The sequence below is a fragment of the Pollachius pollachius genome (assembly GCF_949987615.1).
Source record: "Pollachius pollachius genome assembly, chromosome: 16".
In the NCBI taxonomy this organism is placed as follows: domain Eukaryota; kingdom Metazoa; phylum Chordata; class Actinopteri; order Gadiformes; family Gadidae; genus Pollachius; species Pollachius pollachius.
This window is the reverse complement of record NC_136949.1, coordinates 14,332,306-14,360,068: the sequence shown is the minus strand read 5'-3', so window position 1 is coordinate 14,360,068 and position 27,763 is coordinate 14,332,306. Positions and strand designations below refer to the sequence as shown.

General features: G+C 41.7%; 4 protein-coding genes across 5 annotated transcripts; 2 read left to right on the top strand and 2 right to left on the bottom strand.

Moving 5' to 3' along the window:
* Positions 1 to 863: 863 nt before the first annotated feature.
* Positions 864 to 14,953, top strand: LOC307087662 (phospholipase B1, membrane-associated-like; the record flags this gene model as incomplete). Its single annotated transcript, XM_079753289.1, has 42 exons — positions 864 to 915; positions 1,422 to 1,475; positions 2,029 to 2,086; positions 2,228 to 2,262; positions 3,034 to 3,121; positions 3,217 to 3,268; positions 3,557 to 3,637; positions 4,041 to 4,106; positions 4,392 to 4,453; positions 4,717 to 4,786; positions 5,145 to 5,252; positions 5,440 to 5,514; positions 5,641 to 5,712; positions 5,869 to 5,943; positions 6,176 to 6,236; positions 6,564 to 6,622; positions 7,028 to 7,101; positions 7,625 to 7,668; positions 8,076 to 8,190; positions 8,345 to 8,396; positions 8,921 to 9,001; positions 9,175 to 9,240; positions 9,333 to 9,433; positions 9,576 to 9,657; positions 9,752 to 9,856; positions 9,973 to 10,068; positions 10,318 to 10,389; positions 10,658 to 10,735; positions 10,947 to 11,007; positions 11,104 to 11,162; positions 11,456 to 11,523; positions 11,624 to 11,667; positions 11,882 to 11,981; positions 12,496 to 12,547; positions 13,253 to 13,333; positions 13,431 to 13,496; positions 13,615 to 13,709; positions 13,883 to 13,964; positions 14,042 to 14,146; positions 14,277 to 14,372; positions 14,499 to 14,573; positions 14,681 to 14,953. The coding sequence occupies 42 exons, from the start codon at positions 864 to 866 to the stop codon at positions 14,951 to 14,953; spliced, it is 3,291 nt and encodes a 1,096-aa protein (XP_079609415.1).
* Positions 14,954 to 15,822: 869 nt separating this feature from the next.
* Positions 15,823 to 22,214, top strand: LOC307087558 (serine/threonine-protein phosphatase PP1-beta catalytic subunit-like). The gene is made up of 8 exons (XM_079753166.1): positions 15,823 to 15,936; positions 16,751 to 16,882; positions 17,352 to 17,582; positions 17,794 to 17,898; positions 18,978 to 19,049; positions 19,296 to 19,447; positions 19,878 to 20,012; positions 20,407 to 22,214. The coding sequence occupies exons 1-8, from the start codon at positions 15,885 to 15,887 to the stop codon at positions 20,509 to 20,511; spliced, it is 984 nt and encodes a 327-aa protein (XP_079609292.1). The 5' UTR covers positions 15,823 to 15,884; the 3' UTR covers positions 20,512 to 22,214.
* Positions 22,215 to 22,238: 24 nt separating this feature from the next.
* bpnt1 (bisphosphate nucleotidase 1) lies at positions 22,239 to 25,459 on the bottom strand. Its single transcript, XM_079753167.1, has 9 exons — positions 25,384 to 25,459; positions 24,969 to 25,090; positions 24,332 to 24,436; positions 24,084 to 24,191; positions 23,813 to 23,861; positions 23,338 to 23,429; positions 23,041 to 23,238; positions 22,771 to 22,876; positions 22,239 to 22,395 (listed from the first exon to the last, which is right to left on the bottom strand). The coding sequence occupies exons 2-9, from the start codon at positions 25,086 to 25,088 to the stop codon at positions 22,244 to 22,246; spliced, it is 930 nt and encodes a 309-aa protein (XP_079609293.1). The 5' UTR covers positions 25,089 to 25,090; positions 25,384 to 25,459; the 3' UTR covers positions 22,239 to 22,243.
* A 595-nt stretch (positions 25,460 to 26,054) lies between these two features.
* Positions 26,055 to 27,738, bottom strand: saysd1 (SAYSVFN motif domain containing 1). 2 transcript variants are annotated; one of them, XM_079753535.1, is made up of 3 exons: positions 27,710 to 27,738; positions 27,283 to 27,508; positions 26,055 to 26,854 (listed from the first exon to the last, which is right to left on the bottom strand). In XM_079753535.1, exons 2-3 carry the CDS (start codon positions 27,481 to 27,483, stop codon positions 26,534 to 26,536), a joined length of 522 nt encoding a protein of 173 aa, XP_079609661.1. In that variant the 5' UTR covers positions 27,484 to 27,508; positions 27,710 to 27,738; the 3' UTR covers positions 26,055 to 26,533. The 2 variants fall into 2 exon arrangements, with proteins under 2 accessions (XP_079609661.1, XP_079609660.1); XM_079753534.1 differs by having other exon boundaries at positions 27,283 to 27,718.
* Between the last annotated feature and the right edge of the window lie 25 nt (positions 27,739 to 27,763).

The following is a 27,763-nucleotide window of genomic DNA, read 5'->3' as shown; positions in this document are numbered from 1 at the left end:
CCATTCACTGATAAACAGTTCAACGGTAGAGACACAACCTGTAACAGGTGTGATTCCTGACTCCTCACTATTGAGGCAGGGAGGTCAACTCAATGAGGTCAGGGACATCTCATCTACTGCTAACCAATCAGAGATGAGCAGATAGCTTATAGATTCATTTTATTTGATTTGTTTTCATACTGCCATGCAGAAATAGATAAGTTTATCGTATCGATACATCCTGTAATTATAGTTGTGCTTTTAGAATAACATTGTTACTGTTTGTCCAACCACCAGATAAGGACCATGCTCCTTCCTTATCCTTATCTTAACTAAGAAATTATGAAATTGTGAACCTGCTTTCTCTTGTAACTCGGTTGTCTTGATAAGGCCTGACATGCTTGTTGAATAGACACACAGGCCTAGGTCGTCTGATCATACTCAGAGCTATTTACAGGCCCATTGAAACAATCATGTTGGCATTGGAGTTGTCCAAGATACCCTAACTCACCGTAGAAGCGGATCCAATGTTGTGTCAGTCAGATACTGCGGTGACTGGTGTTCATCTTTGACCTTTGAGCCTCAACTCCCCTCCAGCACCCTGTTTTACAATGCCCTTATTTGCCCCTCTACTCTCACCCGTTAATACACATTAAGACCCTTTAATGCACTGTCACTGTTAACAGGATAACTGCTAAGGCCATTAACGTTTCAGGATTGGGCCAGTCCTCTCTTCCCTCCACCCCCTTTCCCAGCCTTGTAATTATGCATATGTGTAACCTTGGCAGGTATAATTGCCCGTCATAAAGAGCAGTCCCACAAAAGTGGTGAGAGCAGCTGGGAGAAGACTGAACCCACAGTAGATAGGAGCTGAAAGTTCCAGAATGATTTCATCGCTGCTTACAGTAACGCTGCTGGGGCTCGCATGGACACCAGGTTCATTTCGTTCATTTTACCTTATTTGAATGTTTTCTTGCCTTATTCTGCTTGGACTCATATGACTTTATATTTTTGATTTAGTGTTAAGTTGAGAACGTGGCCGTACAGAACACCAGTCAGTTGTTTAAGTTGTTGATTTCAAATGTTTGGAATTGGAGAAAGAGGATAAGGTTGTGATTAACCTTAAATGTTTGCAGCAAGAGTCAAGAGAAATCAAGAAATAATATTTAGCAATACAAAACACTGAAATGAATTTAACCTTTTTAAATTAAAGTCTGATAGGAGTCGTGTTATACTGTTTAAATATATATATAGGAATGATAAAATGTAACAGTTGCATGTGTTGAAGAAATATTCTGAATACTGCATTCCGTGAGCAGTAATTATATTCCACTGAATAACACTGCAGTCTCGGCAGCACAGTGATGTATTCATTACTGCTACAGGATCTACCAAGGTTATACTGAGGTATTCATGTCTCTTCCCCTCTATCATCACTCCAGCAACAGCTCTACCATGCCCAGATACACTGCCCTCTCAACCACCTCCATCAACTGGTGAGTATCTGTCTGTACGTCCATGCGTCCGTCCATGCATCTCTCTACTGTATCCATAAAGGGCGTAGGAACCGGGGGGGACGGAGGGGACGTGTCCCCTCCAATATTGGAGACAGGCGCATTTGTCCCACCTAAAAATTATACCGGGGGGAGAAAAATATTTTATTTTATTTTGAAAGCGCAACACAGCGTCTTGTCACCGCTTCTTATTCTAAAAAACTGGATGATTGAGCAATTAAAGAATTGATTTGATATTTATCAGTTCATTACTGCCATTCAAAATGTGTTTTCCTTTACATTTACAAATTTATCTTTTTAGTAGAATAAAATATATTTGTGAATTTTTTCAGTGTAGTTAATTTATGACATATTTCTGTTCAAACCATTAACGGATCTGTCAGGTTTCCAATATGTGTCCCCCCCAATGTTAAACTCATTCCTACGCCCCTGGTATCCATAATAGTATCCTCTGTAGCTGTGTGTCCGTCCGTGCATCTGTCCGACCATCTGTTTGTTTTGCAAAACAATAATCAATGGATTTATTTCTCTCAAGCCCATAGTGTGAAGCCTTCAGATCTGGCCGTCCTTTCTCCCATTGGCCTGCATACCAGGTAACCAGAAAGACCACTTATTGAAGGATTCTGATTCTGATTCTGATGTTGAACAGATAGTTTGAATGTAAATGTCCAAGACTGGTGAGCAATCCACAGCCCTCCTGCCCACCCTCTTCTTGTCTCTCTGCCTCCCTACAGCACGGAGCTGCCCAAAGTGATGGACCGACTCCAAGGTGATTATAATGTTTGTTGCTGGCCACAAGCCTGGACTTATCCCTTCTAGAATTGTCCTTTGAATACTAATGACTGTGGATTGATGTTTATTGATGCCTGTTTTATAAAATGTATTCATAGATTCTTATATAAAAGGTTTTATTTTCTGTTGCTTATATATTGAATAGCTTCTTAATTTTGTGTTTTAATTTAAAAGTGTTATGCTACAGTTGTATTTGCTTCATTTTAAAAAAAATATGTATCAGCCTACATTTGGTCTGATAGTGATCAAAAGTATTTTTTAATGAATTCACACAGAGGTGCTTGTATACTCAGATCCTCCATAATTTGACTTTGACCTATAGAATATATAGACTTGGATCATTTGGAGCAGTGTTGAACATAATCTATATTGTTGGATACTACTGTGTGGTATCTTTACAGCTCTCATAGCTTGAAGACCATTGATAAGAGTAATTATTGTTAAAGCTTATTACATCATACATGTCCTCTGCCAATTTTCTTTTGTATTAGTGGGTCATTAAGTATGATAATTGTTGGGTACATTATACACACGTGTGACCTTTTGATAAAACTGTTAAGATAATTAGGTAACTAATTAGCTTAATACAGCTCCAATCTATCACTTCCAAGCTGCATTTGGATTATCTGTATATATGAAAAGCAGACTCTTTGATCGCAGTTTGGTACATTTTGTCTAAATGGAAATTTGTTTTAGCTTTTGCATTGCCATCGTGAGTTGAAACTTATTTTGATCTGGTCTTCCTCAGAGATGATGGCCCTGCTCAGCCCTAGACTTTTCACTCCCTTGGTTTCTGCAGAGATTAACCTCTACGACAGGGACTTTGTGCAACACAGGTACAGACGGCACAAGTACATGTGATCTAGTCATACAATTTTGGATGCAGAGAAACACACTTATTATTTTCTGTATATGTTTTGTGTGTTTATAGGGATCTGGTAGAGCAGGCAAAAGAACTATCTCTCGACCTGCAGAGCCGTAAGGTAAACACACATGCACCGATGCAGGCACCCCAACATACACACACACATTGGGAGCGTGTAAAATACTGTTTTAGTAGCATCAGTCAAATAGAAATCTATTTAAAGCAAAACCCATCAGCTAGTGGCACCTTAGGGCGAGGACGCAGAACAACAACCAACCAATAAATAACACTTACCTCATATCTAAACACATATCCAATATGTTTGTGATCAACGCACTGTGCCTTATCTTCCACCTTGGTTTACTGTTGGACCTGTATGTGTCTGTATGTGTCTCTGTCCTGACAGAACATTGATGCGGAGAGGGATTGGAAGCTAGTGCTGCTGTTTGTTCAGGCGGATCAGATGTGTTCCTGCGAGGTGGAGCAGGTAGGCTGTGACTTCCCGGTGGGACGCTCATGCAGATATGCCATGTGATGAGAAAGATCAGTAAGTAGTGTATGATGCAATGATAGCTGTCCCCACCTCCAGATTTTGAGTGTTTCCAGACTTTCAAACCCAGAGTCGAGCATGATCAATAAGTACAAACAATATTGTTAATGTTCAGGTGATACATGAATAAGCCTCTTTGCCTTGTATACAAACCTTTTGCTTCTTCTATTCAAACCCACCAAAGAATTGTGAAGGTCATCTGTAGATTTAGGGTGAAGGTTTGTTACTGTCTGTCATTTACAAAGATAAGGAAATAAAGATAAGGTATCACCTGCCCAGGCTTTCAGGAAACCCACCATTCTCCCTCAGTTGCTGACAGAATTTGTGCTTGTGTGTGCAGGCAAAGTCTGACATAAACACCACCGTCCAGGAGGTTGATCGTGCTTTGCAGTTGCTGCACTCTCAGGTTGACTATATGACGATCTACATGTATATAAAGGACTTTGCAACAATGTATTGTCATGATAATGATAATATGAATAATACTAATAATTATTATGAGCATGATAACAATTGTATTATTACAAAATAATGGTCTAACATAAAAATGATAATTGTTATTATTTTTATACAATTAGTATCAATATTTTATAATAATACATATGTTATCATATTCATAATAATCGCAATGATCATAATAATCAAAATGTGGTCTGAGGACTGATTAGACTGGTTTGCACTGTTTTTGCAGCTGAAGAGAACCATTGTCAGTGTGGCCGTGTGGGACGGAGAGTACGACAGCTTCAATAACAGGTTAATCCAAACAGCAATACTGTATGATCTTGATGAACCAATACTCATTTGGTTGTTCATTAGTTGGTCAGAAGGATGGATGTTTTGGGGGAAGGAGCTTGTCAATTGCTTTCACATGCTAAAATTGGCCTCAATTCGTCTACTTCTCCAATTTAATCTGTCCTAAAATGTATAAAACTTTACTCCATCCGTTCAACAAATACAGTATTCCCAGGAACAAATTCCAACTTGTTCTTGTTTTCCTCTCTGTACTGTATTGACAGGAAGTGTCCATGCTCCCAAACAGAACCAGAAGTGAGGTTACACCGGGCCGTGCTCACACAGTTCCTACAGGTGTGGCCTCCGTCTTACTAAAGGTGACATATTATACCACCAGGTGTGAGTGTGATTAGCCCTTACAAGGTGTTCTGAAAATCAAGTGGGCATGTCCACCTAGATGTATGACGGATAGATGAGCAACGTTTGCTACAGTCCACTGGGTAGGCCAGTAGACTGATCTTTCAAGCATACATCTAGGTGGACACGCCCACTTGTAATGTCAGAAGAGGCTGAAGAGATTTTCGAAACGGCTTGAAACAGCTAATTACACTCACACCTGGTGTAATATGTCACCTTTCAGTTAATACAATAATATACATACAGTGAGTATGAAGTTGTTGCTAGGCTTCAAGCTATTGTGTGTTTTGGACAGGAGTCCTTGGATAACCTCCTAGTGGAGAAGGGTTGGTATGGTGACCGAGAAGACTTCAGTGTGGTTCTCCAGGAAACCCCTCTGGTGACCCACCTTGCAACAACAACTGTGAGTTTATAGGCTATAAGTAATGTGCTTACTGCAAACCCTTTATTAAGGAAGGCTAAACTATAGGCCCAGGGGGAAATGTTTGGAATTATGTTGTGTCTGTCCAAAAAAATTAGGATTTTGTTTCTGTTGGCACAGTTGCAAAAACATGTTTAACGTTTTTTACCTCTGCATTTTCTTCCTTCAGGACGGCAGGGTTGTGTCTGAGGGACAAGCAAGGCGGCTAACTGACCGGCTGATGGTACAGATGCTGACCAGCCTGGTAAGACGGCTATGGGAGCAGCTGTTGCAGCCTATTTATAATTTATTTACAATATTCTTCATTAGAACTCATAAATATAATCAATAAAGAACAGCATCCCCTAAAACAATATTAATTTCTTTCCAGCTCCAGCCCCAAGCTGGCCAGCCCAGCATGGAGGACCATGAATTGATCATCACAGTTCCCTGTCCCAGTGAGGTATAGTTACCTCACTTAAATATATTTACGCATAATTCTTTGTCCTTTTGGCCTGATAGTCATTCATCAGCTTTCATTACATATCTGACTCTCTGCACCGTATTTCCTCTCTTCCAATCACCTTCCCATCTCTTCTATCTTCCCTTCCCTCCCCAGGACCGCCCCTTCCTCCGGACAGAGGGGAATTCCCCCTCCACTCGCCACACTGAGGCCTCTCCTCGCCTGCAACCGGTAGAGTATTAACCAAACCTCCATCTACACTACAATCACCCCTCTCTCTCTCTCTCTCTCTCTCTCTCAGTCTCTCTCTCTCTCAGTCTCTCTCTCTCTCTGTCTCTCTCTCTCTCTCTCTCTCTCTCTGACTCTCTCACTCTTACTCTCTCTCTCTCGCTCTCTCTCTATCACTCTCTCTTTCATACTCTCTCGAGTGAAAACGACCTTAACTTCTTCTTCCTGTGTCCAGTTCACCGGCACAGAGATGCCCTGCACCGATCTTGGTCGCTCCCCCTCCCCACCCACCTCAGGTAAGACCCCAGATCATTACCTCAGCAAAAGGTTTGATCACCAATCATCATCTTATCCTGTTATCCTGATAACAAATCTAAATTAAACAAATGCTAAGCGTTAGCTGTACAAAGTACAAATCTGTCTCGCTGGTAATAAGGACCTTTCCATTAGGGTGGGGCACAGATAGACCATCTTGTTGTATCAACAGTTGAATCTTTGGCACTTTAGGGTGCCCTGTTCAATTACACAGTTTTTTTTTAACAACAGGCCTTAAAGATAATTGAATGTTGTTTTAACCATCATGTTAGGTATGGCTCTTGTATGATCATGTCGTGTCTTCCCAGTCCATGCCCTGCGTCCGGCAGATATCAGAGTCGTGGCGGCAGTGGGAGACTCTTTAACAGTAAGTTTAAATTATAATTTCTTCATCATTACAAAATACTGGAAGATAGTCACGCTTGTTGGGAATAAAAGCCATGGAGTAAAGCCCTTTTTCTCCACTGAGGACCAGTGTTGATTTATTTTTCATAAATGGATTGTAGCTGGCATCACTCTTTACATACTCTTTACATATATGCCTTGTAAATATGGACTGATCAGTTGTTGTATTCAATGTAAGATGATGTTTTGCAAATGTCTTTCATGATGAGCAGAACATGTGCTCACATGTTGCAATGTACCCAGCATAGGTTGTGTGGTCAATTAAGCTACTTGAGCTGGATTGTACTCAAACCTGAGTGTGTTAACGTGAGTAGGGTCGCATCAGACAAACACTCAGCTATTTTAACACAAGATATTCTCTGTGCAGGCAGGCAATGGCATCGGATCAGCTCCGAGCGACGTACTGGACGTTCTGCGTCAATACAGAGGCATGTCTTGGAGGTTTGTCATGGATCACAACATTTGACGGACATATCTCACATGTTAATGCAGTAGAGTTCATCATAGAGTAGACTAGCGTTAATCTTCAATGTCCCCAAGGATCAATTTGTTCTACAATAGTAGTCATAGTAATGCAATACCATACAAAACAAAACAATAAATAGATATCAACGACATCGTAACCATAAGAGATAGAGCACATACAATCAAGGAGATCAGGCCAGATCAGAGCACTCTCTGGGAGACAACTCCTGATAAAGAGATCGTTTAAGAAGCCAATGGCTGAAGTGATAAAGGAAGACCTGTGTCTGCTAGCGCCACACTTTGGGCAGCAGATCCTGCGTCCTGATGGCAGGAGCTGAACTCACATAGCAGTCTGATTCATTGGAATTGATTGTGTTAGTAAAAATTATTAAGTAAAAAACATCAATGGAGTATATAATGGTAGACCACATACTTGGATGATCCCTTGGACTAAAAAATACTCAACAACGACTACTCTGTGTCGTTTGTTTTTTCACAGCATTGGCGGAGACGAAAATCTGACCACTGTCACCACTTTGCCCAGTGAGTATTGTGACCACCTGGCTCTGGTTTGTAAGAAAACCAAAGGGAGATTCACACAAGAACCAACACTTTAAGTATTAACTTATGTGTGCACTAAACCATATCAAGATCAGGAACATAATGCAAAAGAAGGACAACCATGTTGCCCAGCATGGCTTACAGCTGAGAGCACTGAGAGATGTTATTGAAATATCTGTCGATATAGGGAATGTGATGGTGCATCACACCGGGAGACATAACCAACAGAAGAACATAGGCAGCGACCTCTAAACATGGCGCGTTAACCATAGCGTTCGACACGGTGTGATGTCAACTTCAAATTCCCTATAGTAATATTGGATTTTTTAAATGTAATCATTCTGTTGATAAATTATTTCTCTTACTCTTTATTTCTTTTACATGTACAGACATCTTGAGGAATTTCAACACTGAATTAATTGGATACTCTGTTGGAATGGGCAAGCAGGACACACCAAACGCTTTCCTCAATCAGGCTGTGGCCGGGGCGAAAAGCAAGCAAGTGTATTTGTGAAACCAGGGGCAGAGATTTTATAGCAGCTTTTATTTTGAAGTGCAAGTATAACACTCTGTCTGTCTGTCTGTCTGTCTGTCTGTCTGTCTGTCTGTCTGTCTGTCTGTCTGTCTGTCTGTCTGTCTGTCTGTCTGTATGTTAAAGGGACCTTCCAAAACAGGTGCAAGCCCTGGTGAACAGAATGAAGAGTGATCCTGTAAGTATTACATACAAATGCATTTTCACATGCATGCATAATACATACGATTATTCACTTCATTAACATAGGGCAAATAATCTTTTGCATTATGCATGCAAAATTATAAGTAAATCAAGCAACGATAGCATTCTGATTGCATGCCATACCCACATCCTTGTACTGGCTTAATAAGTAATGTCAGTTTTATTTACCTATAGAGCCTTTTATCAAAGTGTTTCCCAGACACACGTTATATGAGACTCATCTAGCCTCTCAAGGCATGATTTTATTGCATGATTAAACTTTTTTATTGCTCCATCCTAGACGTATATATAATTGATTTACCAGATCCAGAAATCCAGGTGTTTCGACAAATCACATCACAGTGTCAATGAAAATATATAATAGACTATAATATAATATATACTAAATAACAATGAGTGAAAATTAGAGAATCGGTGGTTTGAATAAATTAAAAAAAAATTGAGGTATAATTTCCCCATATTGCATCAAAAAACAATTATTCAACCTGACCTCTTCAGAGCATCAACTTTGAATCCGACTGGAAGGTGATTACAATGTTTATTGGGGGAAATGATGCCTGCGACAGCTGCAAAAATTCGGTGAGTGCTCATGTGTTTCATGTTTTCTTTACTTAGATATCATATAAATGATAATTCTGAAACACATCCATTCCGTTTTGAGCCTTGCGATTGTCTCCTTGTGCCAAAACATTTAGTCAACATGAAAAACACTTAAATACTTTAAAGCCTACCATCTTTTGTCGTTCTCCCAGCTCTTTTTTTCGGTGGATAATTATCAGCGGCATGTTCGCGAGAGCCTGGACTACCTTCATAAAGAGGTAAGAACCAACAGAGACACCCTTCCATCTGTCTAAACGATGAGCCAGCGCATCCCCAGTCAAAGACTAAAGGCCTGGTATGTTCGGGTCAGGTTCCACGGGCTCTGGTCAACCTGGTGGAGGTCCTCACCCTCCTTCCGCTGAGAACCATGCACTCAGACCCCAACTCCAGATGCCCCACATGGCTGGTCAAGTAAGCAATACATTTATATTGGGGTTATCAACAACCTGTTCAGTCTCTTGACCCTACGTTGATCTCTTTCCACATTGAACTGTCTGATAAGACAATCTGATGTCGTAAAGGAATGCACGCTTGTGACCTCTCCTCTTGGCAGGATATTGTGTCCGTGTGTCATCTCGCCAAAGACGGGCTCTCAAAGCCGCAAAGTGTTGGAGGAATTAATCAGAGGCTATCAGGTAGCGCAAACCACAACCACTGCTTCAGGTTAGTAAAGACACTTCAGTTGCCATTAGGGGTAACTCACCCCACTCCCACCATTTCATTTTTCAGAGTTCGCTCACTGATCTTGTGGAGTCCGGCCGCTATGACACCCATTCCAACTTCACCGTGATCATCCAGCCTTTCATTCGGGACATTGATCTCCCATTACAGTCGGTGAGATCCATGTCTCCTTCCTATGTACCTGGGCAGGCCTTATAGTGCGAGGGGAAGCGAGTCCCTGCTAAAAAAAAACCACATTGTTTCATTCATCACGTCTATCTCTTCCAAAGGACGGGAGTCCTGACCGGTCTTACTTCAGTGCAGACTGTTTCCACCTCAGCCAGAAGGCGCAGACCTCGATGGCTCGCTCCCTGTGGAATAACATGGTAAAACTCTGCTACTATGGATTAGTTTAGTGTGTATATGCTATTTAAGGCATTTTTTTAAACACTGCCTACATTTTAGTAAGTGGGCCAAGTTCAAATTATTATTCCAGAAGCCTCTGAGGTATTAGATTATTGCTATTATGCAAGTGCAGAATGGAACAGTTGTTTGTGAGCAGGTTTTAGCAGTTTAGCAGTTAGCAGGATCTTTGATGATATTTTGATACTAAACTCACTTATTTTGTTCAAAAGCTGGAGCCTCTGGGATCAAAGACTACAGTTCAAGATTTTTCACCTTATCTTAAGCTGAGATGTCCATCAATGGTTTGAACCCTGCCATTCAACATTATTTTGAACCAATAACTGGAACAGTGTTTTACTTATACCTGTGCATATTACTCTATAATGAAAGTAACATTTGTGTTTGTCAGTAACCTAATTCATGGAATGATATAGTCCATTTAGACTATACGATTTATTCATTATAAATAATAATACATTTCATCCATATTGCGCTTTTCAAGGCACTCAAAGCGCTTTACATAGTGAGTGTGTAGGTAATCACATCTCATTGGATGATCTTTGTCCTCAGGGTTCACCATATTTTAGAACTTACCAGAACAGCAACTACACTTACAAGGGGCCGGCTCCAACACCAGCACCAATCATGGTAACACATCTGGAAAGGTCCATGATGAATAGACTCTTTCTCTTTATTGACCCAATAAAGTCCTAGACATGTTTAATAAGCATGTCTAGGATTGGATCACTAATACATGGATTGATGAATGAGAACCTAATATGATTACATTAATATCTTAGTCTTATATGCTGGGCTAGTCTTCTTTTCTCAATGCCTGATGCTGTTTCTCTATGATCAGAACTGGGGAAGTAACTTCTCCTGTGTGGACGTTGGCCCATCTGCCTCTGTACCCACCTCAGGTAAGTCTGAGAAAACAAATCCCTTTATCAGCACTCACAACAGAGGTAATCGTATGACTGATGTCAATGTGTTTTTTCTTTTCGCCTCCACGATAGTTCACAAGCTGCGGCCGGGGGACATCAAGGTGGTGGCGGCCCTTGGGGACTCCGCCACGGTAAGGGCCCCTACTACGCACGTTACACGCAAAGGAAAAAGGCACAGTTTACCATCTAGAAGCAGCTACTTGGTCTTTGACTGCTGATGAATTCGTTGAACTCTGAGCTCTATCATCAGCCCTGTAATCTTTTGTTTATCCTGCCAATGATAACTCTGTCATGTTCAATCTTTTTCTCCTCATGACGCTTTGATCTTACAGTTGCTCATTATCTGCTTTGGCTCTCTGCAATGTGTACTTTACTGCTGTTTGTGTAATTGATATTAAGGGATGGCTGTGTGTTCCTTTCTCAGTCAGGCACGGGAGCTAAGGCAAATAGCGTGTTGCAGCTAACGACAGAGTTCAGGGGAGTCTCCTGGAGGTAACGTCAGCACACAGTGGTAGCAAAGTCATTTTAGCACCCGTCACAAACGGAACTATGATTTTAAGAACTCCATTGATATCCATTGTATTGCTTGCAGTATTGGAGGTGATGCCACGCTAGAGACTGTCACAACACTACCAAGTGAGTTGAGGGACCCACTGTGCAGAACAATTACCACACAGAATTAATATCCCACCTTACACGGATGGAAGTGATGACGTCTCAACATTGGTGGATTTAAACTCCTCGTGTCCGGGCCAAATCTTTTAATTGTTGTCACCTAGGTGTGGGTGTTGGTTTATTTTTTGGATTACCTAATGCCATAGTAATCAGTCACCACTTAATATCTCTCCAGACATCCTTAAGAAGTTCAACCCAGCTCTACAGGGTTTCTCCAAAGGTCGGTTTGTGAAACAGAGGGGCTTCAACATGGCTGTGGCCGGTGCCAAGACAAGGTGTGCAATGTTCACAGCAATGTTTTTATGTAATTCTGCATTTTAGCCATATATTGTTTATGTTTCACATGCTTAATGTAATGGACAACAGGATATCAGATGTAAAATAACCATACTGAGGGATGTATCAACTATACACCTATATTGTCCAGAACATGTTAAAAAATATATAAATATACAAACTAGGAGAGAGTCCGGATTGTAGGGACGTGGTCTGAAGTTTGTACTTCCAGACCACCATAGCTTCAATCAGTTGCTACTGTTGTTATTAACCTTCTTGGCTGATTAGCCAGGAGGGGAAGAGACTCCACCCATTAAATCCGTTAACGGAATAGAAGGAAATCAATATACTTAAATTACGTGGGATTGTGTAGGATGTGATGGAACACCTTGAGATCCCTTAATGACATAATAACAAGTAATTTAGGGATTTGTGTTGTCAATCACTTTTATTTCTAAACATGAATTGCTGCTGCACTGTAATACCCCAATTGTTGCTTTGTGGTATTTTCAGTGACATCCCATCTCAGATCCAGGCTCTATTTAAGGCTATGAAGGAAGATCAGGTGAGAGAACCTGATGCTCAGACTAGTAATCCCTTGGGTTCCTGGGGATGACTGTAGTATAAGGGTGGATTTTTTAAGGGTCTATGAGGGACTAAGTAGTTGACGGCTTCAAGTCAAGTAATGTTGTGGAACAGAGCCAACAGAGAGATATCATTTGGATTTGAGTACCCTGAATGGGGTCATCCCTATGTTCCCCAGGTCCTATGTTCCCCAGGTGCGAAGGGTTAGGGTCAGGTTTATGGTTAGGGTTAGGGTTAGGGTTAGGGTGAGGGTTAACCCTCACCCTAACCCTAATCATAACCAATCGGAGGAGAGCCATTCTAACTAATCACCGGCGAATCAGAGGCGAAAAAGGCGGTACTTGCCCCTACCATCCTATGAAAAAATGATTCGCTAGCCGGATCCTATGTTCCCTGGTCACATACAAAGAGGGGAACATAGGACCCGGGGAACATAGGACCCAGGGAACATAGGTACGCTCCCCCTGAATGTCTTCATTGACTTACATTGGATTTCTGAAAAAAAAATTAACATCATGATGTGTGATGCTAACATCTGGAATTTTTGGAAACAGAATATATACACGTATTTCCCATTGATTAATTTCCAAATGCAGTTACTTTATCAGATCAGGCCTTGCCGATGGTCTATTTTGCAGTAATAAGCCCTCAAGCTTCTGGCTCGACCTTTTACTTCCTCACGCAGAAGGTGGATTTTGACAACGACTGGAAGCTTGTGACAATATTCGTTGGGACGAACGATCTTTGCAACTACTGCATGGACCAAGTAGGTGTTTCCCTCATAATGTATGTGTGAAGATCTGTGAATCAGTGTGATATGGACTCTGAATTGATTGTTGTTATCATGTGCCTGCCTTTCACAGTATAACCTATCAGCAAAGAACTACAGTCACAACCTCAAGATCAGCCTGGACATGCTTTACAATCAGGTAATGTTAAATGGTAGACTGTGGATGTACACATGTGTGGACATGCACGCTACCACTTTTGCATATAGTGTGCTCAAGATTTATACACTTTCTCAGTTTCTCTTCCCTTTGTTTGTAGATGCCAAGGGTAATGGTGAATGTGGTTGAGATTGTGCAGATTGATCCACTGAGAACAGTGAAGAAGAATGACCTTGCCTGTTCACTATTGCAAAGGTCTGCAGTCTGGCCTTTGATTGGATTGTGCTTAAAATGATACCTTAGTTAGTATTGTATATGCGTGCCAACATCATTTGTAGTGTAACTATTCACTCATTTTGGGGATTGGAGTGGGACAAAATTATGCCACACCCTTTCTGTTAATGTAAGGGATCTCTGTTCTCATGCAGCTCCAACTGTCCCTGCCTAATGATCATCGAGGACAACTCTCCAGAGCTGCAAACGATCAAACGAGTCAACAAGGAGTATCAGGTACAAACGGTTTGAGGATTGAGCCCCAAACCTCCCTGTTTAACGGTTCTCTTGACCCTTGTCCTGAATCTTCCCAGGCTGAATCTCGCAAACTTATCTCGGGAGATCTATACGACAGACGGGAAGACTTCACCGTTGTCCTTCAACCCTATTTGCGCAACTCATTTATCCCTTTTGTTGGGGTAAGGCATAAAACCAATGCAATTAATTACAATGATTCAGACATATGTGTTTAGGTACTGTATGTGTATGTACAGACACAACAGTCGAAAGACTTGCCGAATGAGATTCAAATGCTTTTTTTGTTCCCAGGTAGGCCAGGCCGACCTGAGTTTCTTTTCAGTGGACTGCTTTCACATCAGTGAGAGAGCGCACGCAGAGATGGCCATCGCCCTGTGGAATAACATGGTGAGGGATGGTTGTGGCAGACATGTTTGAGACGCCATAGAAAACAAGGCACCTCAATGCGTTTTCATGTTTTCTTAAAGCCTGATGATTTGTGTGGTGATCATGTGAACTGCTCTGTGTTAACAGTTGGAGCCTGTTGGCCAAAAGCAGGAATACAACAACTTCACATATGACCCCACCAAAGTGCACTGTCCTTCGAAGGTAAGCATGCGGACTCCCCCTAGGATGGATAGCTAATCCAAGTTTTCATTTCCATGCCCATAAAAAGTGTTGATTGTTCTTTTTTTGTGTTTTTTTCTGTACTTCAGGATCATCCCTTTCTGTTTACTAAGTTGAACAGCCTTCCGAGTTCACCGTTGCCCCCTTCAACCGGTGTTCCAGTCAATACCCCCACAACCATCACTCCTGATCCTGCGGACCCTCTGACCAAGTGTGCCCCCTCTCTCCCAGTGTGGGTGCCAGTGGTTGTGGCATTTGCAAGCTTGCTGATTGGTGTCATTATCAGCCGACTATTTTTCTCCTTCCAACAGAGGTTGAAAAAGGATAACAATAATGTAGAAATGGAAAGAACTGGTCTTTAATGACATGCTACAGAAGGACAGATAGATTCACGCAGATTTGGATACACAATAAGTATTGCAGTGCGTATGGAGTATTGTGTCGCACGGCGCAAAGTATATAAATTATATGGTAATTATACTGTAAATACTGCAGAGAAGAAACAATTTTGTTGCCATAATTATTCATATTTTTAATAAAAAACTGTTACTGCTACATTTGTGTGAATTGTGTATTGTATGAACCTATATTTGAGGAAGAAGAAAATATGTAAAATATATATATATATATATATTAGATGTATAACATCCCCTTTAAGTTCCAATGAAGACACAATTCTTTGATCATACATCTAAAGAGATGGTTGGTACTTTGTGAAAAGTTTAAATGAAATTTATACAGCAGCAGTAGTCCTATTCAAGAGCATGCAAAGACCAGCACTATTCTGGATGACGACAGCATCCAGCATCCATTTTTCTTCGACAGCCTTAGAAAAAATAGATACAATTAAAAGTGTGTAGACTCATTAAGTGTTGTTTTGCATGGCAAGTATGTAAATGATTGATGAATTGGGAATGTTTTTTTCCCCAAGATATGTTAATTTGACATTATAATTAATTATGAAACGTAGGTCATTCATTGCAATATAGGTTTTATGAAGGATATTGAGTTTTATGTGATTTATTATTTGTATTATGTATTCATTGATTAGGATAGGCCTAGACCTATTGAGAGCACTCCCAATTTAAAGCAATGTTTTAAGGGTGACTAAAAGTTGCATATTGCTGTATGATTAACTTTTCTTTGTATTTTTGTAAATAATATAAAGGTTGAAGGATGATTGATTTTAAAAGGTTATGTTTCGCGATGTGACTATTGGTAGGTGTAGAACAGTGTTTCCTAGAAGGTCGTGGCCACCGGCTGAGCACACAGTGGGCAGCAGGTAGCAGAAACATGGCGGAGACTGAGCTGAACGTTGACAGCATCATCTCTCGATTGCTGGAAGGTAGTGTAGCCTTACAGACCCGTTGATTTAGCTTACATTTAAAGAGCGAGTTGATATTTTTGTTAATGTTTTCATGGGCAGGAAAATTGTATTTTAAAACCCCTTAACAATGTTTTATTCCGTTGACACCCGTTAGCATGCTGCTAACAGCTGCATCTGCTAACGTGAAGCTAGTTTCCCCCACACAAATCTCGTTGAAAATACCGAACTGGGGAAAAGATCAAGTCCGGATAGCTCTAAATGTAATTATCAATGTATAATACAACGCTGAAGGTTGTTTTCAGATGGTAGCCAGGCAAGTGAGCTTTGTGTATGGGTGGCTTTATTTACGTTGTCAGGCCTTGTTGTTAGCAGGACTGCTAGCAACTGCCCACGGGACACGCCCCCTTTCAGAAGGACAACATCGAGGGCTGCTCTGGACAGACACCTTAGAGCTATTTTGCTGGGATAGAGTACTTCTATTAATAAATCAACTTCATAAACATGATCATGAACCACGAGCATGACTTGTCTTTACTTCTTTCAAGCTGGTTTAATTTTACTAGCGGAAAATTGATGCCTTCTCACTAGGTCAATACAATGCAAGGCTTAGTGGAGGTTGGAAGGGTAAACCGTTATCGTTCTGTTTTGGTTTTCTTAAAACCGCAGGCAATATGGTGCAGACAGACCTTGAATTATTAGGCATGCACAGTGATACTGTGGATACCTATTATTGTTATTGTTATTATTATTATAACAGTAGTGATCATCCATAATTACTCCCTGGCATTGCTGTGTGCTTGAACATTGACTGCATAGCCCTTTGGTCTTGTAGTGCGAGGATGTCGTCCTGGGAAGATAGTGCAGATGACGGAGGCAGAGGTGCGTGGGCTCTGCATCAAGTCGAGGGAGATCTTCCTCAGCCAGCCTATACTGTTAGAGCTGGAGGCGCCACTCAAAATCTGTGGTAGGTAGTCTACTATAACCACCTGTAAACACTCATCATACACTCAACACCATTGTAAAAGTTCCATTATTTGTGTTTGTGTGTGTGTGTGTGTGTGCGTGTGCGTGTGTGTACATTCCCAAGCTAAATGTGAATGAATGCCTGTGAAAACCATTTGCATTTTTGGATGCTTAAACAGATCCACAAAAAGGCTAAACCAATGAATTTCTTTCCTTAAAGCCGCAACGCATATCTTTAACTATTTCAAACTCCTTCCCTTGCCAGCTGAAAGTAGTCCAAAAAGTCTATCATGTCGGTAAATGATTTGCGACCCTTATTAATTAATGGAAATTGTTTCTGTGCAGAAGTCAGAGATGATCTTTCATTTTCCTCTCCTCTCTCATTTCATCTGCTCCTAAATCACGATTAAAATCAAAAAAAATGTGAGTGGAATATTAAAGCAGAGGTGTTCTGCCGCTTTTGGTACCAGGCGACATCCATGGCCAGTACACAGACCTGCTGCGGCTGTTTGAGTACGGGGGCTTCCCGCCCGAGGCTAACTACCTGTTCCTGGGGGACTACGTGGACCGGGGGAAGCAGTCCTTGGAGACCATCTGCCTGCTGCTGGCCTACAAGGTCAAGTACCCCGAGAACTTCTTCCTGCTGCGCGGCAACCACGAATGCGCCTCCATCAACCGCATCTACGGCTTCTACGACGAGTGTGAGATTCGGGCTGGGGGGCTTTGTCTAACAGTTGTTCAAGTCCACATTAGGAGTAGACTTGGTTCTGAAAAATCGTCAACATTTTTTCCATCTGTAGAGGCCGGTATTATTTCCAAATTCGAAGTCTTGCAAGCATATTTTGTCAGTTGCATCATCTCTTCTACAGGCACAGCATCTATTCAAATTCTGCCCATGTTTTTCATTTACAGGCAAGCGCCGGTTCAACATTAAGCTCTGGAAGACCTTTACAGACTGTTTCAACTGCTTGCCCATTGCAGCCATTATAGATGAAAAGATCTTCTGTTGTCATGGAGGTAAGGGAATACTGTTGTATACTTTGAATTCATTCACTCAAATACATGCCAAGTTTTGCAGTGTTTGTCATGGTAGTTATATTTGTGTGAACTGGAAGTGAAGTAAACATAAGGTTTTGCTAAAAAAAAAAAGTATATGTGTATTATGTATAGGGTGAAATGCATTGTTGCTGTTTGTAGCAATTAGGGATGGGTCAGAATATTCGATCATTCAGTTATTTGTTCCCGAGGGTCATAGTCGATTTTTAACATTTGGACCGTTACCATTTTTTCCCATTCAAATAAACAAGAATTAACGGAGGGAACTAATGTTGGACATGTGTCCAGGGGCATTATCCCGCTTACACCAGGGTCACTTGCCATAGAAAATAAATGAAGACCATTAATTTATAGGGGGATTATTTGTTTATCAACACGGCGGATGCGCGCAGAATGATCGCAAAAAGAAATTTGTTTGACCAGTTGCCATGGTTATCTCCGTGTGGTTAATTTGCAGTTGCGGTGTTAATTAGCGATTTTTTCAGTTTACTGTTACATTAAACTGTAATCAGAAAACGCGGTTATATGCTATAGACACTAGAGTATCTGTGGTATAAAGGCTGGGATGAATTTTCGAATTATAAATATGTACACTTTATGTTGAAAGTATAGACCGCCGCGATTCAGCCTTTATACCACAGATACTATAGGGTATAGCATATAACCACGTTTTTGGATTACAGTTTAATGCATTTTTCACAATTTACCAGCTCTCGTTTTGATGGCTGAACAGACAATTTGACTGGAACTACTTAGCAGGTAGTTGTTTTTTTGCGTTTAAGATACTGTGATTTCTTGCCGACGATCCATGGCTGCCTTTGTGAATGTCGGCACACATCGAATAATCGATTATTCGTTCATACCACCCACCGATTATTCGACCATGAAAAATTTGAATCAGCATGTACGATATATCAGGCTCATTTAACTTTGAAAAATGAATAACTATATAAATGAATCCTACACATTGTCACTTCAGTTTTGCACCTCTGCCGTGGGTAATGATTGACATGGCTGACACTGTTCTCCCAAACCACCAGGGCTTTCGCCTGATCTGCAGTCCATGGAGCAAATTAGACGCATCATGAGACCCACGGATGTCCCTGATACAGGTCTGCTGTTATTCAAAACTCTGAGGGACTCTGGGGTATATTCTGACCTCAGGAAAATCTGTCCTGAGGTCCTTCTTCTTTTGTAGAAGGGCAGCCAATAACAATTCAGTTAAGTCATAATGACTTTGTGAAGAAAGACTAATACAATTCCAGAAATTAAGTGTTATCATATCTAGGATTGGAACTGCATGTGTTGTTGTTGTTGGTTTGAGACTTGGTTAAAAGTCCCCTTATCCTCCCCTGAAGGCCTGCTGTGTGACCTGCTGTGGTCGGACCCGGACAAGGACGTGCAGGGCTGGGGGGAGAACGACCGCGGCGTCTCCTTCACCTTCGGCGCCGACGTGGTCAGCAAGTTCCTCAACCGCCACGACCTGGACCTCATCTGTCGAGCCCACCAGGTGAAATTGAGGGGCTGTGAATATGAATGAATGAGAATATGATTAAGAGCAGGGGGGGCTGTGTACAAAGGATACATTGTGCTATGGAATTTAACAGTTTAGTCTCAGTGACTTGAATAGAAAACTCCCTGAATCAATGTGATCCATGGTTACCATACTGATATAAAGTATATTAACTGTGACGACCATATATAGTATCAGTAGATTATAATATCAGTATAGTAATATTGGACAGACCACAATGATTTGACAACATGAAACGTAAATGAATAAGACAATATATTCAAATTGTCACTTTGAAGTGTGTGTGTGTGTGTGTGTGTTTGTGTCCCAAGTTACAAATTCATCCAACCCTGCATTGCAGCTCTTCAAATCTACCCCTAGGGCCCTGTGGTTCTTATGGTTGACCCCCTGTGTTTCGGGCCCTTAGGTCGTAGAAGATGGCTACGAGTTCTTTGCCAAGCGGCAGCTGGTGACGCTCTTCTCTGCTCCCAACTACTGCGGGGAGTTCGACAACGCCGGGGGCATGATGAGCGTGGACGAGTCTCTCATGTGCTCGTTCCAGGTAAGACTCCGGCTCCAAAGGAAGGCCTCAACAGGCCACACCGTCTGACCTTAACCCTGCACTATGGTCTCCCATCAGCAGAACTCCCTGGGTGGATGGGCTCCTGGAGGGGAACAATTTGTTCTTGAGAAACTTTCTAGTTTAGTCATTTTTTTAATGGAGTGAGTGTTGAAAAGTTATACTGTGCAGTTTTAAGCCCTCGGAGAAAAGCAAAATGGGAGCAAACTCAGCGTTTAGGGACGCATAGCGATACCATCTCCGGGCTGGCTAGGTGCCAAGGAGGTGGATGTAAAATAGAACTGTCAAATATGTTGTAAATATTGACTCTAAATGAGTGTCCGTAGGAATCGATATTGATCTTAATTCACTTGAAAATACGTGTTATGTGTTTCAGATCCTGAAGCCCTCGGAGAAGAAAGCCAAGTACCAGTATGGCGGGGTGACCTCGGGGCGTCCCGTCACCCCCCCTCGAACCGCTCAAGCCCCCAAGAAAAGGTGAGCAGCTGGCCCCGACCCGTCCCCCACGCCACGTCCAGGCCCCCCCACCCCCGACCCTGTTTCAGAGACCACCGCCTCTGCTCTCAGCCAGCAGTGTTCAGGTGGAAACTGATCATACCGTGTGGAAATGATTTGCTTGTTTGTTGGGTGTTTTCCGTTAATTTACTCGTGTAAAGTATTTTTTACGCAATAAAACGTGTTGCTTAGCCCTTAAACCATTAGTCCTTTGAGCAATATGAGATTCACCCCGTGTGGAACGGCCAAACATGTGGAACAGATGGCCTTGGGGCCTCATGTGTTCGTGGCATTGTGACTTTGAGGATAGTTGTGTGGTTGCTGAGTGTGCGCTTGTGACTGAGAAGGTGTGGCGGTTGTGCGCCAGCGAATTCAAACTTGTATTCCTCCAGACCAATGGGTCTCTCCCGAATTTGAACTCTTATTCTGATCCATGTACTTTAATGTGGTTGCCAACATTGTCCATACATATGGTGTAGAGTAAATTACACCTGTTGATTGATAATAAATGTAACCATTCATGACGTTGGTTAGGCCATCTGCTTAATGTAATAGATGAGCATTAAACAACTGGTTTTAAGTATTAACTCCAATTTCTTTCTTCCTCAAGTTAGAATACATTCCTGATTACAAAAATAGTAGAAACAAAGAAATTTGAAGCATTGATGCAAAGGGAGGAAACCAATTTGATCAAATCCATATTGGAAAATGTATGTCACTTATAGACCAGTAATGGGGCACTATCAGTTCATTACGATTAATCTATACAGCATGGTACTTGTGCAGTACTTGGAAGTCCTTACGTTCTTGATACACCAGCTCAATTTTTGTACTTGCACATATATTTATTTCTACCATTTTTGAAAGGTGATCTCAGCTCACCATTATTACATTTGAAGAACCGCATACAGTTATGTACAGTATTAGGCGTTGGAGAGTCTTCTTCCCTTGGCCTTCAATGCCACTGGTCACGCAGGACAATATACGCAAGCAAGCACGCAGAAAGTAAAGTGAACGCAATTTGTTGTTTGCATCACAGTACTTTACTCCCATCTAGTGGTTATTTAGTAGATAATTTTCATCAAACATAGGTAACCTTCACCTTTTTAGGGTCTTTTATTTATTTGAATCTTGAATTTGCCTTGTGAATCTATTTGGTCTTCAAGTTGGGATCAGTTGTGTGAACAATTTTAAGATTTGTACAGGTTTGTTTCAAACTTGGTGAATTGGATTGTGTGGGTAATATTTTCGATTTAATTGAACAATTGACTGGAATGGTAATTCAGCTTGGAATCAAATGAATGAAAATTCCAAGATATTAAATTCTGAAAGTTCGGTTAAAATTAACATTCAAGAAGCATAAGGTGACCAAAGTTGCATCCAGTATGCGCTAGTGCTGATTTCATTGTACAAAACATCTGAAAATGCAGTACTCATTTATTACATTGCAAACCGTATGTACAGTTCATGACAACACCTATTGATTCTGGTGTCAAAAGCAGTGTGACTTGGCATTATAAAAGATACACTTTATATTTTCATGTCTGCATGAGGTTATACATGCCCTCGTATCAATATTGTCATTCACATATTAAAGACATCAACCAATCAGCTGTCAGACCCATTACTTCTTCATTGAACCAACCTTCTCGGTATCATCGAGACCACCAGAGGAATCAATTTAAATTGCCCCGATTTTTCTCCTGAGGCTCCAGATGTCAGTCCTGCTTCAGGGCTGAGCGCACTGACTGGGGCACTCTGTTGACATAGTACTGGTGGTTGTGGAGCGTGGCCAACACGCCCGCTGAGTTCATGTGCTTCACATTAGCGTCATAGCGGTAGCCATTGCCATGCATGTCTGTCAGCTTACCTACAGGGGCACAGAAAGGTGAATGAGAAAGGAAAGTCAACCATATACATATATATTCTGTTTTTACATAAAACTCTTTAACACGCTAAGGCGAGTACAGCTGGGGTACGACACTGCACAGATGAACAACATTTCTTCCATTAACTTCTGGATACCTGTGTCATGTGACACTTTATTTATGAGTATTTATAAGATTTATTTTGATCTAATAATATGTATATAAATAACAGCATTGACATTAGTAAAAACATCACAATAAGGAAAACATTTATACTTTTAATATTACAAAGTTAAGCTTGATTACCGAAGATACAGGTATCAGAGGCTAAACGTTTTGCTCTGTTTAGCAATTTAACAGAACAAATTCTGTTTTACCTCCCACAGCATGCAGGATGGCCTCAGTGGCACAAGTATCCCACTTCTTACATCCTGGACTCGCAAAGACATAGGCAGAGGCCTTCCCCTCAATTAGCTGGATTATCTGCAAAGCATTGATGAGGGCAATGTAATTCTCTTATTTAGATCCATACAATCTAATCACATGTTACAGAAACAGCCCGACAGTAGGTCTGACGGTAAGTCAATATGGGCGTTGACGTATTTGCATTGGCAATCACAGCCTTATAACAAATTGGTCAGGCTCACCTTGTTTCCAGCTCCGCCAACTCTGATCACCTCATGGGGCTCCATGGCATCCACGCAGTCGGTCACTACCTTGTTGCTATGGGAACGAGTGGTGGTGACGATGCGTCTGTTACCCGGGACTTCCTTCACCTCAATTCCAAATGTGCCCAGTCCCAGCACGCCCCACATGGTTCTGCCCAGGTCAGCGCCCCCTCCCAACTGAACGATGAAGAACGTGTTGTGACCACTGATCGTAGGAGGGTGACGTCTTTGACCAAACAGCAGGATGTTCTATTATCTTCCTGATTATGGGGGTACCTGGTAGTTGTAGAAAGGCTGGTTGATGACCCCGGCGATGGCCTTGCCTCCGTACGAGATACCGATCAGTACCGTCACGTTGTCCAGGAGCCCTGGAGGACCGTATTACCAGGAGGTCAGATTACTGGGGTCCCACAGTGCAGACTAGTTCTTAATCCAATAAGACCATGCAAACAGTGGATCCAGCTAAACGTGAGCTCTAGAGGACTGATCGATCCAACACCTCCCTCACACTGAAAAATCAAAAGGGTAAGTCTCAGCAGTCAGACTCGGAAGAGGGCCAAAGTGAAACACACAGCCCAGTGTGTGCAGTGTTACGATAGAGCAATCCAGTGACATACTGTATCAGCATGCCGCCATGCAAACCGATGGCATCCATAGTCCTCCAGTCAGGGGGAACATTGATGCAAAGCGAGTTTAAAACACAGGGTATCATGTAAAGATATAAACCAGAGGGAATGCATGAAGAACTTACCCTCTGTATACTCCTTGGTACCATCAAGTGGATCGACCCATACTACCAGCTGAAAGCAAGACAATGGTTTAGGAGCAGCATAAGCAAACGGTTTCAGTTAACTAGCCTCACGTATCGGACCAACGATGCTGCAGCCCCCTAACGACTACAAAGAGTATAGTATGTCTTTTAATTCCCACATTGGCCTTTGAAACGTTTAGCATTGCGTGTTGAGTTGTGGCTCATCAAGGCTTACATTACAAGGTGTACGGAGCGTGTCTGCTGCTCTTACCTCCTCCTCTTTCAGGTCTTTATACTCTGAGGGACAGCACTTCTGGAGGATAACGTCCGCCTGGCCCTCCTCCATGAGGTCGGCCCTTGGCTCCTCTTCAGGAAGGTCCTGCAGAGAGACAAGTTTATGGTTGACTCCTGTGGCCATAGAGAGCATTCATTTACTTTATGACAATGTTATGACATTATAGTGAGGGTGGAGTAACAAGTCTTAAGTAGGGCCTGAGAGGGACACAGTGGATAGCTCACCTCCTCTCCAATGATGGTAATTTTAGGGAAGTGTTTGGACAGAGAGGCACATATGCTCTGCTGAGCCAGTCTGTCTGCCAGAGTCTGAAGGTCATTGGCTCCGGTCTGTCAATCACAAGCAGAATAACTTAAGTAGCATTTTTATACTGTTGGAAAAACACTTATTATTCTACTGCATCACCTGTCCCCATATACTTAGTTGCTATACTTGCTATTCTTCAATGTGTAAACTGCAGCAAGACACTTTATTTTAGTTTCTATAGCTATGGATTTCAAGATAGAAATTCGATTAGGAAATGGTTCAACTTGAAATGCCATGTTAGAAGAGGTGACTTCAAGACGAATACATTCAGATGACTATGTTTTCAAAGCATAATATTCGAATTGTATGAATTCAATGGTGATTACATTTAGATAAAAAAACATTCAAAACATTAAGGTGCGTTGCTTCCATACAAATAACTGCCCATTGGTTGCAAACAAAAAATGATATTTTTTGCATCCCGTGTTCAGTAATTTGCCTAAACCATTTTTCAATGATTACAAAACAATGGTGACATTGTGATTCATATATGTTATCAATCACAGTCTACTCATGTTGAAGGTAAACACACAGGTCAATCAAATCGACACTGACCTTTTCCACAATGCCCAGCTCCCCGCTCTGGAGCACGTTCCTCACGATGGACCCGGCTCTCTCGGCCACGGCGTAGGCTGAGGCCACCAGGCGCATCACAACAGCAGGGTTTCTATTCATCGCTAAATTAATGGAGAATTGTTAGATGTCATATTTCCCCATGGTTCTGCCCAGGTCGGCACCTCCTCCCACCTTACGGAATAAGATCGTGTTGTGACTACAGATCGTAGGAGGGGGTCGTCTTGGATATTCGAATACAATCTCATATCGGAGAACAGAAATCATATTTTCCAAAGATAACTGTTCATGCCTAAGGAATATTTAACAGCGTATAGTAGCAGAATGCAGTTGAGTATAAACAAGGAACTATAATAGAGACAAATAGATGCATATGAGAGCGAATTACTGGACTTACTGCCGGGGCAAAAGTCAAAAAGGTGTTGCTCTATATCTGCCGTCCCTGTGTACGGTGGGCAGAAGCAGCTACCTGTTTTGCCAGAGCTCAATAGTGGCGAAGTCACGCCCTTTCCGGTAGAGCCCATGATATCGAAAAATGTGAATGGGTTTCAATGGAGAGTAAGTAATTATCTTCTGTTCCCTGGCTTTATATGCCCCGGATTACACATATGTTGTTTGTAGATTTAAATGATATTTTTTCATGCCAAGAGTTTGACCGTTTATTGTGCAATTGTTCAGTTAAAGGCTGTAGAGAAAACAATGAGAAAGACTAGACGTCTCGTATGTGACGTCACGCTCCCTGCGACTGGCGTGGACAAGACCGACAATCTCCCCATCGGCATAACTGAAACTCTCCACATGCCCCGACTTATAATGGTTTTCACCTCTTTCGATGCTTTTATCCCCCCCTTGGAAAAAAGCGGTGAAGTGGAGCAGCCATGTCTGTACCGGAGTTCCAAGTGCGGGTGGTGACGTATATCATTCGCGTCGAGAGCAGCGAAGAGCTGTAGTTCACTAAGCGGCCTCACACAAAACCTAACATTATCAAACTTCTTCACGATTTTTTTTTGTTTTATTTGCATGAAAAATTATCATTTAAATCCACAAACATATGTGTAATCCAGGGCATATAACGACTGGCCCCAAAAGATAATTACTTTCTCTCCATTGAAACCCATTCATATTTTTCGATCTCATAGGTCCCATGGGCTCTACCGGAAGGGGCGTGACTTCGCCGCTCTATTGTTGACGACTGGAAGTAGCTTAATGACGTCGACTCTATTGGGTCCAAAGCACGCCCACCACGTTGCATGAAAGTCCCACTCATTTTTTCATGAAACAGGAAATCACTCAATTAACATCAGGCAAAAACCAGGTGCCTTCCCATTATCTAAATACTTTAATGTCTTGGAAAGTATGATATTGAAAAACAACAAAGACATGCTACTCTGTATAGATGTGGCTTATTGATCTTTATATAATATATTACTTTATGACGTATTGTGACAACCCAACAAAACTGGGTGACTACATGTCCAAGAACTTCAAAACAAAAAACACTCTGAGGGCACTCTTTCTCAACAGGACAATTTTCATTTCTTAATCTGTTAGCCAGATAAAGAATGGTAACCCATTTCTCCCTCTAATTGCTCTACAGTTATAGCGCCCAGGATGGGCTGACAGTCAGGGTTGAACACAGAATAAGCACTCAGTTCTCCGGGTTGTCGTGCAGCCGGGCTGCGAAGTCCTTGGTACATCCAGTAGAAGAGGGAGAGGACGAAAAAGGGAAGGCCGAATTCCAGTTCAGCAAAGAGTCCGAGAAGAACAAGCCACAGCAACACTTTAAATAAAGTGCGATTATCAAAGCAAAGCCTGCTGGAACCAATCCATCTTCCAATAGCACTGTCCAGCATCCAGTCTGACCTATCCTACAAAAGGTAGACACATGTGTTTAATTAATCTCAAAACACATCACGAGTAGGAAAGCATGGCACATTGTTTTTTTTTTATATTATTACAGAATGGAATAGCTTTGAGTTAACCAATAACAATGTAATGTTAAATAAAAGGGGTAAGGGTTAACCCTATCAAATACATGTTACGAAATTGATAAATTATATTGATTGTTCCTAATTCTCTTTAGCCTATCATAAAACAAAAAGGGCCCTACATATCTCAATATAGTTAGAATGCAGTGTGTGTGTGTGTGTGTGTGTGTGTGTGTGTGTGTGTGTGTGTGTGTGTGTGTGTGTGTGTGTGTGTGTGTGTTAAACCTCAACCACCACTACCGAGTAAGCCACAAAGGACATATAGTTAACAGTGCTAATTCCACATGTATTATGTTTGGGAAACTTACCACGACCTGGATCGTTTCTCTCTCTATGTAAGGGCTGGTGATGTTGGCCTGCGTGGGAGCCTTTAGTGCCGCTTCGTTTGTAGGTTCGATCGGGTCTACTGCTGTCGATGTTCTGGGCGGTTGGTTGGCTGTACTTTCGATTGTTTTGGTTGCGTTTTCAGCCTTTCTCCGAGCCCTGAATTCAGCAAGTTTTTGTTCCATAACAGCCCCGACTGGTACCTGTCCGCTTTGCGGAAATGGGTGAACATCGACCATGGTTATCAGAAGTAACTATGACATGTCTATGTAGTCAATTGCTTCACATGTATATGAAAACATAACATTTGAAGATGCTACATAATAATATAAACAAATATAGTCGAATACGATCAAGGATTTCAACACACTGCAGTGAATAATTGTGAGGGTTTATTTCAGGTTTGTTTACCTCTCAATCGTCAACGTGTATTTATCGGAATCCGGAACCAGTTGTCGTAAATAC